Source organism: Acartia tonsa, chromosome 5 (genome assembly GCF_053477335.1).
Source record: "Acartia tonsa isolate MP-2025a chromosome 5, ASM5347733v1, whole genome shotgun sequence".
NCBI lineage: Eukaryota > Metazoa > Arthropoda > Copepoda > Calanoida > Acartiidae > Acartia > Acartia tonsa.
Window position 1 is genome coordinate 3,720,782 of NC_137264.1, and position 16,726 is coordinate 3,737,507.

The 16,726-nt window shown below is 31.1% G+C and overlaps 2 protein-coding genes across 3 annotated transcripts in view; both read left to right on the forward strand.

The window, feature by feature from the left end:
* Positions 1-3,097, forward strand: part of MESR3 (misexpression suppressor of ras 3) — a 97,562-nt gene extending 94,465 nt beyond the window's left edge. Inside the window, exons 6-11 of the mRNA XM_080162652.1 lie at positions 67-117; positions 324-389; positions 1,605-1,741; positions 1,882-1,949; positions 2,351-2,391; positions 2,917-3,097. Of these exons, the coding sequence (XP_080018778.1) occupies positions 67-117; positions 324-389; positions 1,605-1,741; positions 1,882-1,949; positions 2,351-2,391; positions 2,917-3,091 (538 nt within the window). The 3' untranslated portion in view covers positions 3,092-3,097. The remainder of the gene's footprint in view (positions 1-66; positions 118-323; positions 390-1,604; positions 1,742-1,881; positions 1,950-2,350; positions 2,392-2,916) is intronic.
* Positions 3,098-6,267: 3,170 nt separating this feature from the next.
* On the forward strand, positions 6,268-14,631 carry LOC145318552 (uncharacterized). Of its 2 annotated transcripts, none has more exons than XM_080159908.1 (9): positions 6,268-6,408; positions 7,500-7,811; positions 8,282-8,365; positions 8,696-8,979; positions 9,904-10,051; positions 12,330-12,386; positions 12,743-12,775; positions 13,521-14,038; positions 14,524-14,631. In XM_080159908.1, exons 1-8 carry the CDS (start codon positions 6,282-6,284, stop codon positions 13,631-13,633), a joined length of 1,158 nt encoding a protein of 385 aa, XP_080016034.1. In that variant the 5' UTR covers positions 6,268-6,281; the 3' UTR covers positions 13,634-14,038; positions 14,524-14,631. The 2 variants fall into 2 exon arrangements, with proteins under 2 accessions (XP_080016034.1, XP_080016035.1); XM_080159909.1 differs by having other exon boundaries at positions 12,333-12,386.
* The last annotated feature ends 2,095 nt before the right edge of the window (positions 14,632-16,726 follow it).

Here is a 16,726-nt window from a genome sequence, read left to right on the forward strand (position 1 = left end):
TTATTATATTATCTTTGTCTCTTAATTATATCATTGAATAACTATTGAAATATTTTTATCTTGTAGAACTCAGAACTGGATAGCAAGAAGCATGGTCAACCTATATTCAAGTGCCAGGTATGGCTATTAGTACGACTTTTTGGTTGAGGCAAGAAATGAGTATTTTATATTTAATTTTTTCCACAATATGAATACAAGAATCATTTTTAAGTAAGAAAAGATTTTTCTAGTAAAAATAATTTAACATAATTTTGCACAATAGGATGCAGAAATGTTTAAACATTTAGTACTTTTCACTAGAAATCTTCTTTTTTTTCTTCTAGATATCAACCATGGAAGTTGGAATTTACTGGAGTACCTGTTCTTTTACTTGATCATGGTGGTTCCAGGTATAGTTATATACAACAGGAGTTTACTAGAGAATCTGTTCTATTACTTGATCATGGTGGTTCAAGATATACATAGTTGTATATAGCTGGAGTTTAGTAGAGAACCTGTTCTTTTACTTGATCATGGTGGTTCCAGGTATAGTTATATACAATAGCTGGAGTTTACTAGAGAATCTGTTCTATTAATTGATCATGGTGGTTCAAGATATAGTTATATACAGCTGGAATTTACTAGAGAACCTGTTCTATTACTTGATCATGGTGGTTCCAGGTATAGTTAAATATAGCTGGAGTTTACTAGAGAACCTGTTCTATTACTTGATCATGGTGGTTCCAGGTATAGTTATATACAGCTGAAGTTTACTAGAGAACCTGTTCTATTACTTGATCATGGTTGTTGTTTGTTTGTAGCCATGACAACAAACAACAACAACTAGAGTACTAGCTGGAGTTTACTAGAGTACTTGTTCTATTAGTTGATCATGGTGGTTCCAGGTATAGTTAAATATAGCTGGAGTTTACTAGAGAACCTGTTCTATTACTTGATCATGGTGGTTCCAGGTATAGTTATATACAGCTGAAGTTTACTAGAGAACCTGTTCTATTACTTGATCATGGTTGTTGTTTGTTTGTAGCCATGACAACAAACAACAACAACTTGATCATGGTGGTTCCAGGTATAGTTATATATAGCTGGAATTTACTAGAGGATCTGTTCTATTACTTGATCATGGTGGTTCCAGGTATAGTTATATACAGCTGAAGTTTACTAGAGAATCTATTCTATTACTTGATTATGGTGGTTCAAGATACAGTTGTATACAGCTGGAGTTTACTAGAGTACCTGATCTATTACTTGATCATGATGGTTCCAGGTATAGTTATATATAGCTGGAGTTTACTAGAGAACCTGTTCTATTAGTTGATCATGGTGGTTCCAGGTATAGTTATATATAGCTGGAATTTACTAGAGAACCTGTTCTATTACTTGATCATGGTGGTTCCAGGTATAGTTATATATAGCTGGAGTTTACTAGCGAATCTGTTCTATTACTTGATCATGGTGGTTCCAGGTATAGTTATATATAGCTGGAGTTTACTAGAGAACCTGTTCTTTTACTTTCTAATGGTGGTTCCAGATGTAAATATAAAATTGGATACAATTTATGTTATATTAGATACTCTTACAATATTTTTTTTATGATGATTTTTTAGGAGTCGAGATAGAGGTGTAAGGTTTGTACTGGCAGAACGTGAAACCGGTTTAACGTTGTGGTACGACAAACTAGACAACCTGTCCTCCTACACAGCGGAAACAGATCCACCAGTTTTCCACACTTTCCACTGCTCACCAGGAATTTTATGACATATTCAGTAACAAGCACAGATATTTCACATGGGGGTAAAAGTCCTGAGGGGGTAAAGATGAGAAAGATAGTCCTCATTAATCTAAATTTAAAGATGATATGTCATACAATAAATTTTGTAAAATCAGACCACAGTAATCGTGTTGGGTTGAGCTGGGACAGACAGGAGGATGCCGTACAATTCTTAAATCAGGCATGATAATATCTTAAGATTAGGGCTCAGAATCGGTTTTCCAGCTTCGGAAACGATTTATATCCGCCGGATTAGAACCGGTTCTCAGTCATTCTCGAGGCTAACAAAACTGGTTTAATTTTTTTTTAATTTGATATCCGCGGAAAGCTGTCTATAATACGATTTATATATGCAATATATTATTGTTATTTTATTGATAATTTTGTTTCGTGTTAACTAAAAGACAGGAAAGGAAAAATTAAGAAAAATTTATTAAACAGATTACAGCAAAGAGAAATGGGCAGTTACTAGTAATTTTGTACCTACATATTTTAAAAATAACTTGGAATACTTGAAAAAATACTTCATGAGGAATAGATGGGGCACCAATTTTGATTTTATTATTATTATTTGTGTATAAGGTTAATTTAGTGCTATCAAGACCAGAAAACATTGGACTTTCAGGAAAAGTGTTGTAGTTTTTTTAAACAGTAATTCAAAAAAGAAAAGTCAAAGTTTTACTTGTTAAGGTTGAATGTAATAAAAAATCGAAAAAAATAAGAATCTTTAATTTAACTTGATTTGAAACCTCCGCTTCAATATGGTTTTAACGTCCTTGCTATTGCGTAAAATAATGAAATACTTTTCAAAAATAATCTTCTAAAATTTCATTTTTCCGCTAACTCCCTTGAACAAATTCTCAATGATTTCTGTTACACCCAAACCATGAAGCATAAAATGTACTTACGTTTTGTAGGTTTTTTTTCTTGGCCAAATAAAAGTTGGTGTCTTTTCAATTTAAGAAAAAAAGAATAGGTGATTGAAATATTTAGAAATGTTTGATATTTTTGGAGAAAGCAATGCACTAAAAAAAATAATATATTTTTCCTCTTAAAACTGTTAGAATTCTGCCAAATATTTAGGATTTCATGTTCATTATATGGCATTCAATAAAAGTGGTATTAATATAAAACAGCAACTTTTCTTTAGGGCCCAAATTAAAGAAAAAATCTGCAACTGGCGCAGCCGCCAACTCTAACGGCTCGAAGCTGTGGACCCGCATCTCTAAAACTGACATCAGCCGGCCGATTGGCTTCACCCACAACGTCAGCCTCACAATAGACAATCTCGCCGGTGCTTTCACGAAAACGGCATTGATTTAATTTCATTAAATCATTAAATCAGCCATTTTAACAAAAACATTACTTATTCTAGAATTTGTTTATGATATTTCATTTATATTCAAATAATTTCAATTTAGGTGTGCTAAATATATCTTATGCTAAATCAAAACCAAAAATTGTTATTTTTGGCTTTATGTAATCAATTGCTGTTTAGAATTTGGCCTTTCAAATAATCTTGATTTAGGATTTTAGCACACCTTCAGTTTTTAAATGACTTTTCAATTTCTCATTTTTTTCTTGTACTTTTTTCATGCAAAGTAAAAAAAATAGAAACATACCTCAAAGACTTATTTTCGTTTAATTGTTTCTTTTGCTTGCCGAGAAAGAAATATTTTATATGACAGCGTAAAGTGACTCCAAAAAAAACGCCATACAATAAAGTTGACCAATGATAGGCCAGCATACACTGTAATAGACCAATAGTAAAATTTATACTGGCCTCTCATTGGTTATTTTATCGCATGGCGTCATTTTTTTGGTGCCACTTTACGCTGTCTCTACTTTTTTTAAAAAAATTTCAAACTATTTTAGTTAATACATAATTCTTTTCTACTTTTATTTAATTAAAAGTTTAAAAAGTTTGAAAAATATTACTTTTTATTTTATGTTTAAAATAAAATTCAATTGATTCATATAATTACAGTTATGCCATATTTTAAAATGTGTATATCTTTATTACTAATTAGTACAAAATAATGTAATTTTTTACAGATCAATTGCAGATTTATATTCAGCCTTTTGGCCGCTAAAATTGCATGGTCCCTGAATATATTTGAAAAAAAGAAAAAAGTTTAACCTGATCAAATATATATCATATATTTTTCAATGTTAGTCTTAAAGGATAACAATCGTATCCTATAAAAGTAGCAGGATCTGTTTGTGTGTCTGTCTGTTTGTACCGAAGTATATTTTTTAAAATTTTCTTTTAAAAAAAATGGGGGTCAAATTTAAACCCCAATTTAAAGTCCGTAGAGGCCTCTATGCATATTATAAGTTTCTTTATTTGGCCATTAACCCATTAACAAAATTCTTTATTTTGGGGATATCATGTTTTGGTTTCAAGCTTTTTTAAGCCTCAACGAAAGTCTAAAAATTTATTTGGGATATTTTTCTAAACTTCTCCATCATCCAACGAATGAAAAGTCTCTTGGTGATAGGGTTGAAGCCACTAGTTATTATATAAAAACAATAAATCTATTTATTCTTAATTATTTTTGGGCATTTAATGTTAAAAATTCTAGTCTTTTTCAAATAAGTAGGGTGATTTTTAAAAAGATATCGTGAATTATGAACATCTCAGTAAAGATAATTATCTTCATTTTAATTTTTTAGGAAGCTATAGATGTATTCTTATAGCAAAAAGTTAGTTTTGAATCAAGTCTCCATTAATAATTTTTGTATTTACTATATCTTTACAATAATGACCCTTTCCTTTATTGTGATCTTTTCATTTAAATCTGTTTCTAGATTGTCAAGTTATATATTACTCAAACAAACATTAATTTTCTATCTTTGACATTTGAATTTGATTGAAAAAGCTGTATTATGTTGTACTTGTACCTCAAAATTGTTTATAATTTGTATATACGTATATATATATTGCATGTTCTAATTAATTTTTTATCAAATAAATCATTTAATGTTTAATCTTGTTATTGCTGCGCTACAGTTTACTGTTGTTCCATGTCTTAATTTAACCGATAATACACAATTTTTATCATATTTTCTCGTTTTAAGATATTATTTAATATGCTAGAGGCTAGGTCTCTAGCATTGGTTCTTAGAGAATTTTTTCTATGTTTTTAAAAGCGAAGCTTTTCTATGATTAGGGTCGGTCCGTCCGTCCCTAATTAGGATAGCTTTTTTTGTTAATTTAGGAATGTTAGAATTGTCCTATCGATTTCAAATTTTGCATGATGATTCCTGTAGTAGTTAGGTACGATTTAGAAAGCGTAGCAACTCTATAATCATTACCAAAATTTCCATTACGTCCATTTTAAACATGTTGATTTTTTTTTACTTATTTAACAACAAATTTTTATGTGATCTAATCATCCGATCCGATTGATCTGATTTTTGGTATGTTGATTCCTGGGACAACAAAGTAAAATGTTATAAGCGAAGCAACTCTATAATCAAGTCCTAAATATGTAAGTATGTCCATAAACATAATCCTATATAAAGCAGTTTTTCAACAAATTTACTTACAATTTTGCTTCGACTCATCCATTTATATTCTGATTATTCAGTTCTGACACTATATAAGTGTTCATGTCCTCTTGTTCTGCCGTTTCAGTGCTTCGCTTTTATAGATGTTGTCATCCTTGTTCTATGAACATTTACTCTATACTTTACTTGGTCCGTCAGCCTGTCTGTTATAATCTAAAGTACATCAAATTTCTTTTAGGGAAATGTATTTTCTCCTTTAAGATAGAAACAGGAAAAGGATAGTAGGCGATTTTTGGTGAACATTTTGCTGGCAAATGCACGTCTACTCTAAAATTATATTTTCTGTAGCTTTATCGGTAATGCTATACTATAGAAGACTTCATTTTGAAATTTTTTCAGAAGTTTATCAATGAAAATAAGAGACCTTTCTTACACTTTATATATTCAATATTGCTGATTTGTATTTTTTAATATTCCTTCTGATTTTTTTATGTCTTTTTCTATTTGCCTTCTAGAGATTTTGAAAGTTATTGTAATTGAAGACGACATATGAAATTTTACAAACATTACGCGGCATTTGCGCATAATTATAAATTTCGGAAAAATGTAAACAAATAATAATATATTGTATTTATTTTCAATTTTGAGAAATAAGATATACATTTGAATAGCATAGCTTATCTTTAATTAGAACCTGTCCTTAACTAAGTCTAAAGGAATCAATAAAATTTTCTTTATTCTAATTTTGTTTATATATCAATTTCTTTAAGTTTTTTTTTTTTTAAATTATCTACCTATTAATTTTAATTTATATAGGTATATCTTAAAACTGTTTAAGCACAAATTGCCTGAAATGCTCGTTAGTATTGTGAACTATGAAATCTAAAATTAAATAATAATTTAGAGGACTAATTATTTTTATAAGTCTTACAATAAAGTTTAAAATGGCTTTTATCATGAACTTAACCAATCTTTCTAACTATTCCAGAGAATTTAAATTATGTCTAAAATAAAAGAAAACGGGGACGCTGTTTTACTTGACGAGGATGCTGATGAGTCCACTGATAACATGCAGAAAAGTGATTCTCCACAGCCAGAAAATAGTGTTGATGTGCAAGATTCGTTAGGTCAAGGATTATTACGTTTTATTCTTGTATACTGAAAAAGTAGGATATGTGTTTGTTGGGGGGGGGGGGGGGGGGGGGGGTAATGCAACCATCATGTAATCAATGCACAAATGGTACTTAGAATCCGAATTTCAGGATTAATTTGGAATGAGTAATCCTTGGTAAGTCTATTTTCTGTAAATCGAATAAAAAGTTAGAGAAGTGACGGCTGGCGGCTCAGCCGTTGTTGGCCATTTTTAGGGCAAATACATCAGTAATTACGTAGGAATCAACTTTTTGAATGATATTTGTACATTATTTGGTATTAAAATGATACTCTTGGCATTATATAGCTCCTACCAGCCGTTTTTATTTGATTCTAGCTGTTGAGTAGCTCAGCTGGTACTAGAAATTTTTTAAAAAGTTTATTTGTATTATTATCGATAATTTTGGCCTAACAAAGCCCAAAAACGTCAAACTGGCTGAGCCGGCTGCCGTTAGCCGTTAGGTACTTTTTCAACTTTTTAATTCGAATTAGGGAATTACTCATGCCAAGTTTCATAACTAAATTCGGATTCTAAGTGCCATTTGCGCATTGATTACGAGATGGTTGCATTACCCCCCCCCCCCCTTATGAGTGGAATTAGATATTTATGCTCGTCGTGTATTAAAAAAATGATTATGATATGAAGATAGATTAAATGGGGAGGGGAGGGAAAAAGGCGTCACTATGTCTTTAGAATGTTTTCATTAATATTTTTATCTTGTCTGCTTACAAATACCTAAGAAACAAATGTGTTGATAAATATAAACTTAGACAACAACTTTGTTTATCTGCGTTGTATAAAGGTATTATTTAGAATTAAACTAAATTTTTCCAAAAATAATCTTTTCTTTCTCCTTCTAATCAAAGGAATTTCAGCTTAACTTGTTTTGAGGGGTTTATAAATACAGAAGTAGGTGAAAAAGCTTCACCCTTTTTTATCCCTCCCCTACATGGCATTCCTGTGCATACTACAGAAACTAAAAAAGTACCTATACATTTGATCTTTTTTAGGTACTTATTTTTGTAATTCTTCTGCAGTTTTTGTAAAATAAAATCCTACTTTAAGATGTCAAAGAACCAAAGAAAACAAGAAAAAGAAAACAAAAGAAACAAAACTCAACGAGCAAGTCTAAACGATTTAAATGTGAAATTTGTGATCAATCATTTCAACATAAAAATCAACTAATAAGACATAGCAGTAAACACACAGGCCTTCGCCCATATTCATGTAAAATTTGTGACAAAGCGTTTGCTGTCAACGATGATTTAACTGCACACACAAAAACACATTCGGCCGAAAGGCCTTTTACCTGTGAGATTTGTAGTAAAAGGTTTTTAAAGAAGAGTCATTTGGAAGAACATTTTAGAATTCACACAGGCGAGCATGGTTTAAATTATTCAAAACGGTTTAAACAAGAATGGCAACTCTATTAAAGTTGAATCTAAATAATCGTATAAAAGTACAAATAATTTTAGGTTATTTCTAATACAATGAAAGCTATAATAAAATTAAGTAAATAACTATTAAAACTTACTTAGAAAAGAAAGATACCTGAAAGATTTTAAATGATTCTTTTGTAACAATTTTTTTAAAAATTAACGAAGCTTTAAAATATATACATAAGTAAGAACAGCCAAGCAATTGCAAGGAAAAAGGGAGACTGAGTAGAATCGATAAGTTTGTACTACATCAAAGTATTTGTCGTGCAAGTCAGAGGTTTTTACTTTTTTTAGGCTGAATGAATTTGCATTTGTTAAAAAGTTGCAGTTCAGTTGCTCTCTCTGCCTTTAGTTTTAACTATTTGTTTCAATAATATTTGTCTTTAAAATCATGCTTCTACCATTTAGGAGAGAAACCCTTCCCATGCAATCAATGTGATGAATCTTTCAGACAAAAGAATCAACTTAAAAGACACGTAGTAAGCCACACAGGTAAATTACTTAAACATATATATCACGTATTTCACTAACTAGATTTGGTTCCAAGGTAAAAACCTAAAAATGTTTTTTGTCCTTTGAGAGTCATTTGAGGTTATTGCTGTAGTATTCGTCGCGTGACACTAATATTGTCTTGGTCTATCCTCTATGATTAATTAGGACTTACACAATAAAATCAATCAAACTTCATTAAGACTTTTTCCGAGATTCTTTAAAGTTCCTTGTCTTAAATAAAATAGGTACCAACTATTTAATTATTATTATAAGATAACATTCTCTTATTTTTTCTTAAAACTTAGAAGAAGTTTCAAGTATTAATTTCAGGACTTCGACCCTGGGTTTGTCATATATGTAACAAAACATTTACCATGCAAATGGACCTCAACTACCATCTCAGAATACACTATGGAGATCGCCAACATGTTTGTGAGATATGCAAGAAATCATTTATGAAAAGCAGTCACGTGGAAGAGCACATGCGAACGCATACTCAAGAAAGACCATTTTCGTGTACTCTGTGTGATAAAACTTTTAGACAAAAGCATCAATTGACAAGACATATAAAGTTACACAATAATGATCTTCAGCATTCTTGTGAAATATGTGAGAAGGAAAGTAAATCCATTTTATGTTGGAGTTTTTTTTTTGTAAAATCATAAAAAGAGTTTTCATCTGCAAATTCAGATTCAAGAGGAAATTTTTTTTATGTATTACCTATGTACCATTTTAATTTCGATGGTAAATAAATGGGGTAAAATTTTGGCCCAAACTGTGCCATAACCTTGTAAATAGTTCAACCTTGTACCTTATGCTGCTTTGTCAGGTGCCTGACATCAAATGTTAGAATGAGTGAGGGGGGGGGGGGGGTTAAGTACAATTGCTCAATTCAGGAGAAACTTATTAGGTAATAGGTATGTTGTTAAAAGTAAAACTAGGGTTGGCAATCCGGATCCGGAATCCGCCCAATTTTTGGCCAATTTTGGAATCCGAATCAGGATCCGGAATCCGTTTTTTAATAGAGGATTCCGGATTCTTATTTGGTAGGCTAAAATTAGCGTCTTGAGTTTTTTATTTCAGCTCCTTCTCTTTGAAGGCAAAGATTTCCATCATTATGTATAATATCTTTTAAAATCTGGTTCGATTCTCGGAAGTGAATTATTGAGAACACCAAGAACATTGATTTTTAAGACATATGTAGCACTTAATTTTAAAAAAAAATTTAAAAATCCTTTTAAAATATTGCTAGAATCCGGAATCCGAATCCAGAATCCGCCAAAAATAAGAATCCGGAATCCGCAAGGAATCCGCCATTTTTTTTGACGGATTCTTTAAGAATCCGAATCCGGCCCAAAAATTCGACGGATTGCCATCACTAGTTAAAACAAACATACAACTTACATGAGATAAAAGTATATTTTAATCTCAACCATCCTTTGAGATTTAGAGACTTTTTGAAGATTTCTTTTTCTTTCCGTTTATTATTCCCATTCCTGTTCTATCACTTTCTCTTGAAATAATATGGATAACTTTAAAAGGCATTTGTGTACCCATTTGAGCTAAAAGAACATATGAAGATACATTTAGAGGTTAAGCTGAAGCCATTTTCATGTGACACATGCACCAAATGCTTCACAACGAGAAAGAGCTTAAATGAGCATATTAAGAGAAATGTTTGCACCAAAGGAAAAGAAAATATACTTGAAAAATTTACTCCGTCCATTCTATAGATTACTCTTTGATGACAAATGTACATTATTATAAATTGTTTCAAAACGGTAACATCTTTTTTAACTGTTTTTTTCAGTAATGAATAATATGACCAATCCATATCCTGTCTTTAATTTACTTTGTCAGTCTGTCCGTGCCTTCCATTTGATAGTTGGTATTTCATATCATGATATTTTCTCAGCTGTTAATATTGATAGCTGTCTAAAATTTATCGTTATTTTTCCCATGAACAATGCGTTTCTAGTATATTAGAAACTTTGTCTCGTATTCCATCAATTTTTCTAGGTATGAAACATAATATTTCATCTTATGTAATTACCTAAAGATAATAAAATAGGATTTAGTGCAGTTCGCGATTATCTCCATTAATTTATGAACTTTAAAGACTGCTAACGGCCAAACGGTGGAAGGTATAGGTTATGCAACACAAGAAGGTCTAAAAACAATCTGGAATAGTCATTACGCATAATGCATAGGGTAAGGGGGGGGAAATTTCGGTTTTTTTTCGGTTTTTTTGAAAAAAAATGGGGTAAATATTATTATTTTCAAATGAAACCAAGACCAGTAGAAAGCTTACGGAAAGGACTATCAGGTCCTAAAAGGACATTATCCTAGGACTTTTAGAAGTTGGCCGAAATTGACCGCAAAAAAGTTACCGATATTTCCCCACCACCGGGGGAAATATCGGTAATTTTTTTCAACCTAAAAAAAATCGATGAAAAACGGCCAAACGGCCAGTCGAACATAAATAATCATAATTAGTATAGGTTATAGGGATTATCCACAAAAAGTTTCATAATGATCGGACTATTCCTTCTATGTTAAAAATGAATTGTTTTGAAAGACGCGAATTTTCGATTTTTTTTTTCGAAAATTTTTTTTTAAAAAACTTAAAATTAATATAAGAAAAAAACGTATTTTATTACTTTTTAGGCCTGATCCTAAAAAAGCTCACATTGAACTATAGATTTAGCCCAAAAAACATGAAAATTGATTAAAAATTGACCTCAAAAATTGAATTTGAAGCAAAAGTGTCATCTTTGCAAAAAATCTTGACTACATTTTAACCTTAAAAAAATCGATGAAAAAAGGCCAAACGACCAAACAAGCGTAATAAATCATAATTAGTATAGGTGATTGGGATTAACCACAAAAAAATTCATAAAGATCGGACTATTCCTCCTATGTCAAAAATATTTTTTTTTCAAAGGACCAGAAATTTTAATTTTTTTCCTCGCAAAATTTTGATTAAAAAAATAAAATTAATTTTTTTTTGTTTTTTATCTGTTCTATTCATTTTTAGGCCTAATTCTTAAAAAGTCCATATGGAATGATAGATTTGACAAAAGAAAACATGAAAACATGACCTTAAAAGTTGAATTTTAATTTCTTTTGAAATTACCGATTTTTCCCCCGGCGCCAACTTTGGTCATTTTTGAAAAAAATGTTAACCTGATTTTAAAGCTCTCAACGGATTTGGAAAAAGCGGGCAATTTCTAGTTCAAAAAGTTTTTCAGATCAGCTCTAGGTCTTACCAATTTTTGTGAAGGTCGATCTTTACACACCTACTAAAAAATTTTTGGAAAAAAAAAATTTTTCGTCCGACTTTGAGACCCAATAAGTACCCTTAATATTCATCTCACAAAAAATTAATTTTATACTTTTTTGTAGGCAATTAAATAAGGAACAAATTTGCTTTTATGTTTTTTTCTGTCATTTGAAAGGAACATGGAGAAAAAGGTCATTTAATGAAGGTAGGTCGAAATTACCGAGAATAGCCCCTTACCGAAACTTCCCCCCCCCTTACCCTAGTTATCTCGCAGTGCACATAAATGCGCGAATAAGAATTATTTTTGCGTTTTTTTTCAGTGAAGCTTTCCCTGTGCATCATTGAAAATTATCCATTTCAGATTATGTATAGGTCTTTTTAATGCCGCTTAAAACAGCGTGCAAACGTAATATTAAATGTACGTTCAGCCGTTTGGCATCTTGCAGCCTTTCAAGTTCATAGATTTTTTGGAATAATTGATACTAGGAACACTTAGTCTTTTCCGTTGATCTGTTACATATATTGTGGGAGGAAAATAGTTTAAAACCATCACAGGAGCTATGTGAAAGTTACCCAAAATAGAGAACCCAATCGGTTCTTTATTTATTGAAATCTTAGGCTTCATGCAAAAACCCTTAGGTACTACTTTATATAATAGGATTACGTATATTTATTTTTGGTAAGAAGCTAGCATACCAGTATGTCCAGAACTAAATAATGAATCAGAATCTGAAACAGGCAAATAGATTTTTTAACGCGTTTGCAAAGCTTTTTTTAATACAGCTTTTTAATCATGGTACCTACTTACGCCCTTTTTACTGAAAAATTCGTAAATAAGGTTTATTGTATGTATTATGTGCTGTTATTTGATTTTATTAGTTGCTACCCAAAAAAATGTCGTATTTAGGGATTTATTGATAAACTCAAGATTCTGCCTTTAATTATTATTTGCAAAGATGTCGCACAATTTTTGATAAACAGTTGCAGTCTTCTATAGGTATGACTTTTATTAGATAATGAAAAATTTCTCAAACGGTGAATGTTTTCATCCTTGTTATCTTAAAATTGCGTTTTAAAAAATCTGTTAAATTCAGAGATTGAAGATGTACAATGGATCTTGGCACAAGGCAAAGATTACTATCATAAAACTATTTATATAGTATACGCAAAATAATGTAAGTCTGTTCAATCAGTTTTCAATTACCAAATGAGTATAACTAACAGAAAAATGCCAAATATTTTAAAGCACGGCCTTCAAGCTAGGACATTAGTCATACTTTAACAAGAGGGGGGGAAGTATTAACATATTTGCGTAAACAGTGAGAATAGTCTTTATCTTTGTACTGAGAGGACAGGTTATTAGGGATAAACTTGTTCTTATATGATAAATTTTCCCAAGTTTTAAGATTTTTTAGATAGGTCTCCAGGTTTAGGAGCTGCAGGCCTCCAGCTGGTCTCTGGAGAGGTAAAAATAAAAAATAAATTTTTTTGAAGAGATAGATGTCAACTTATCAAAATAGGTACCTAGGTATGCATCTTTTTTCTTCAAATATGTAAATAACATTTAAAAAAATGCATATTTTGTTATATAAAATGACCTCTAACTCTTTACCTGTCCACCCCAGAGACCACCTGGAGGCCTGCAGCTACTGAACCTGGAGGCCTATCCATAAAATATTACAACTTGGAAAAATTTAATCATATAAGAATGATTTTATCCCTAATAACCTATTCTCTCAGTCCAAAGACAAAGCCTATACTCATTGTTTACGCAAATTTGTCAAAACTCACCCCCCCCCCCTCTTAATTTTAAAACGGAAAACTGTTTTTTTTTTAAGATAATGGTAGATTTTTAGTAATCTCTGCTACAAGGTCACAATCTGGAAGTGGGTAAAGATCCTTTGGAACTAGAGGAACAAGAACAACACGATTATGATGTGCATCACAGCGAAGCTGAAAAAGTGCAAGATTTTGATGATGAATAATTTAGGAGACGAGCAAAATTTAGGAGCACATATCGATTTGAATCGTGCAAAGTATGTATAAAAGCTATTCATTTATGAATCTCTAAACCTCATTTAAAAAGTAAAAATTTTACTTAGTAAACGTTACTTTAAAAATTAAACCTTAGAAATTATCATCTTTAATTAGCGTTGTCTTTACATAAAACTGAAAAGTTATAATTTTGTACATAGTTGCTCAGCTAACGTCGTTAAATGCCCCTTTCATGGAATTATCCCTTTCAATGTTAAGATTAAAAGTCTTGTGATCTATGCAATTAATGCAACTAATGCAATGTGACACTTGTATTTCAGCATTTTCTAAGTAATTCAAATTCAAAATTAGTCTCCAGGAAACAGTATTGTAAATATGAAATAAAAAGGGGGGAGGTGGTTTAATGCAACCATCTTGTAATCAATGAGTAAATGGCACTTAGAATTCGAATTTCGATCTAAAATTTTGCATTAGTACCTAATCCTTGGTAGATCTATTTTCCTTAAATCGAACAAAAAACTTTTTAAAGCATATTTTTGGTTTAATTCATGTTAAATGATAGCAATAACCATTTTTAAAATTTCTAGTACCAACAGCTATCGGCTAGAACCGCTTGATAACGTTTTAGAGTGGCAAAGAGTTTTATGTGGAGATAGGTTTCGTGACTAATTTGCTCTAAAGATATCCCAAAAATGGCAAAACGGCTGAGCCGCCAGCCGTTAGCCTTTATTTTTCCAACTTTTTGTTCGATTTAGGGAAAATAGATCTACCAAGGATTACTCATGCAAAATTTCAGATGGAAATTCTAATTCTAAGTGCTATTTACTCATTACTTACGAGATGGTTGCATTAAACTCCACCCCCCCCCCCCCCCCTTTAGTAAATTAAAAATCAGCTATCCCAAATTGAATTTGTCTGTGAAACTTTGTAAAAACTAAATCATTTGTTTGTACTAGTATCTAGTCATTTAATAAACATATTCATCTTACTTTTACAGTTTAGTTCTTATCAAAAGAGGAGCCTAATAAGTAGGGTATACTGAATACTTTTAATATCCGGATATCGAAAATAGTCGGATATCAAAATTGTTCTTGGTAGGTATGACTGAAGCGTAACTGATTGTCATTGAGGATATGATATGCATGGATCTCGACCCAAATTGCGTCATAACTAAAGATACAAAAAATTAGTTCATACTGCTAATATGTCAGATGCGCGACATTAATGGTTAAAGTAAGCCCAAAACAGGCCCAGTAAGGACTTCCATACAAAGATCGTGCAATCGAAGGGTTGAGTGTCAGAAATAGTTTGGAGGTTAGTGCCCTACGTTCTGGCAGAAATATGTCAGGTGTCCCACTTAAAAAAAACTACTATAATGAATGAGGCCTAAAAGTTAGGTTTTGTCATAGAGGCTAGGGGCAAGGCAACTAGTAACAACAAAAAGGACTTGATGAAGGAATATTATAAATTGAGATTTTTTTGCATTATATTAAAAGTGCATACCTACTTTCTGAATAAATCATTTTTCTTGAACCTATTTTACACATAAATAATTTTGTATTGCATTTTTTTTGACAATTTATGAAAGTGCATAGAGATAGTTCTACTAAGGGCACTTGGCCGGTTTTGCTAATTAAAGTACCTAGGGGCCATTAATTTTTTTTTATAAAGGTAGATTATGCCTGTTAAAGGATTATTCATGAAGATTAGTACCTAAATAAAACCTTTTCCATACCTAGGAATACAAAATTATTGTGATCAAAAGTTGCTTGAGCATTAGTAATGTCCATAAAAAATAAAATAGGATTAGTAACCACTACTTCAAAATTAATTTCATTTTGATTTTGTTGTATAGGGAAAACTTTGGGAACTAAATAAAAGTCATATCTAATAGGTATATTTCAAGAAACTGTCCCTATGATATTTACAGTACATTGCATTTCAGAGATCGTAAAGTTAAGTTATAAAGGACATTTAATAAGAAATGCCAAACTTTCAGTACTTCAGTGGCATATCCAAAAGACTAAGTTGAAGTACTGAAAATCAAACACTTTAGAAAGATGAAAAGGTCTACATAACGAAAATTAGCTGCTTTTAATATTATGTAACACAAACTAACGCGCAATAAGTTAAGAGTAGCTTTTCTTCAAATAATAATAAAGGTTATTATATTTCTAATTTTTGTAATATATGATTAGAAATTGTACATAATATTTATAAATATTAATATAATAGTATCACATCGATCAACTAAAAATCTAAACTAAAAACAATAACAAAAAAAACATGGCGGAAATACGACAAAAGGGTATTTTTTTGACCGTTAGCCTTTATTCATTAAAACTTTACTAAAAGGTTTAAACGACAAGGGAAAAAAGTTTAATTGTTTTCTGCTAATACAAACCCCAAAAATCAACTGATTACCACCATGCGTTGAAATAAATTTTTCTCAAATTAAATCGCCTGTTATGCATTTTTAGGTTTTTGGGCTATTCTAAATTATTTACTGGCAAAAATTTTCCAGTTACAGTTGAATTGTTTTCAGCAAACATAGCTCTTTAGTCAGTTACTTGGACGATAGCAAACAACTTTCAAAACCATCAAAAAATACCTTTAATCGTACTTCCGACTTGATTTGAAAACAGTCCACAAAAGCGATCCATAAAAGTAGTATCACATTTTTTTATAGTTTTTACAAATTCAGCAATTTTAAAACAATTTAACCTTAACATTTCTCTCTTCATTACTTGCATTTTTCGTAATTTTCAAGTAGGGCAGCTACGATATAATTTGGGTCTGTCCGTTAGTTAGTGTACATCTTAGTAAGTTAGATTTTAAAAGTTTAACACCAGTAATTGCTTTAATAAGGGGGGGTTTTTAATGCAACCATCTCGTAATCAATGATTAAATGGCACTTAGAATTCGAATTTCGATCTGAAATTGTGCATGAATAATCCTTGGTAGGTCTATTTTCCCTAAATCGAACAAAAAGTTGGAAAAGTAACGGCTGGCGGCTCAGCCGTTTAGCCGTTTTTTGCCTATTTTCAGGGCAAATTCATCATTAATTACGTAGAAATCAACTT

Excerpts from the sequence above, each read along its gene's own strand:
- LOC145318552 (XM_080159908.1), top strand. The coding sequence starts at position 6,282 with ATGTCTAAAATAAAAGAAAACGGGGACGCTGTTTTACTTGACGAGGAT. Across the intron at positions 6,409-7,499 it reads TGATGTGCAAGATTCGTTAG|ATGTCAAAGAACCAAAGAAA; the intron begins GTCAAGGATTAT and ends TCCTACTTTAAG. Across the intron at positions 7,812-8,281 it reads ACATTTTAGAATTCACACAG|GAGAGAAACCCTTCCCATGC; the intron begins GCGAGCATGGTT and ends TCTACCATTTAG.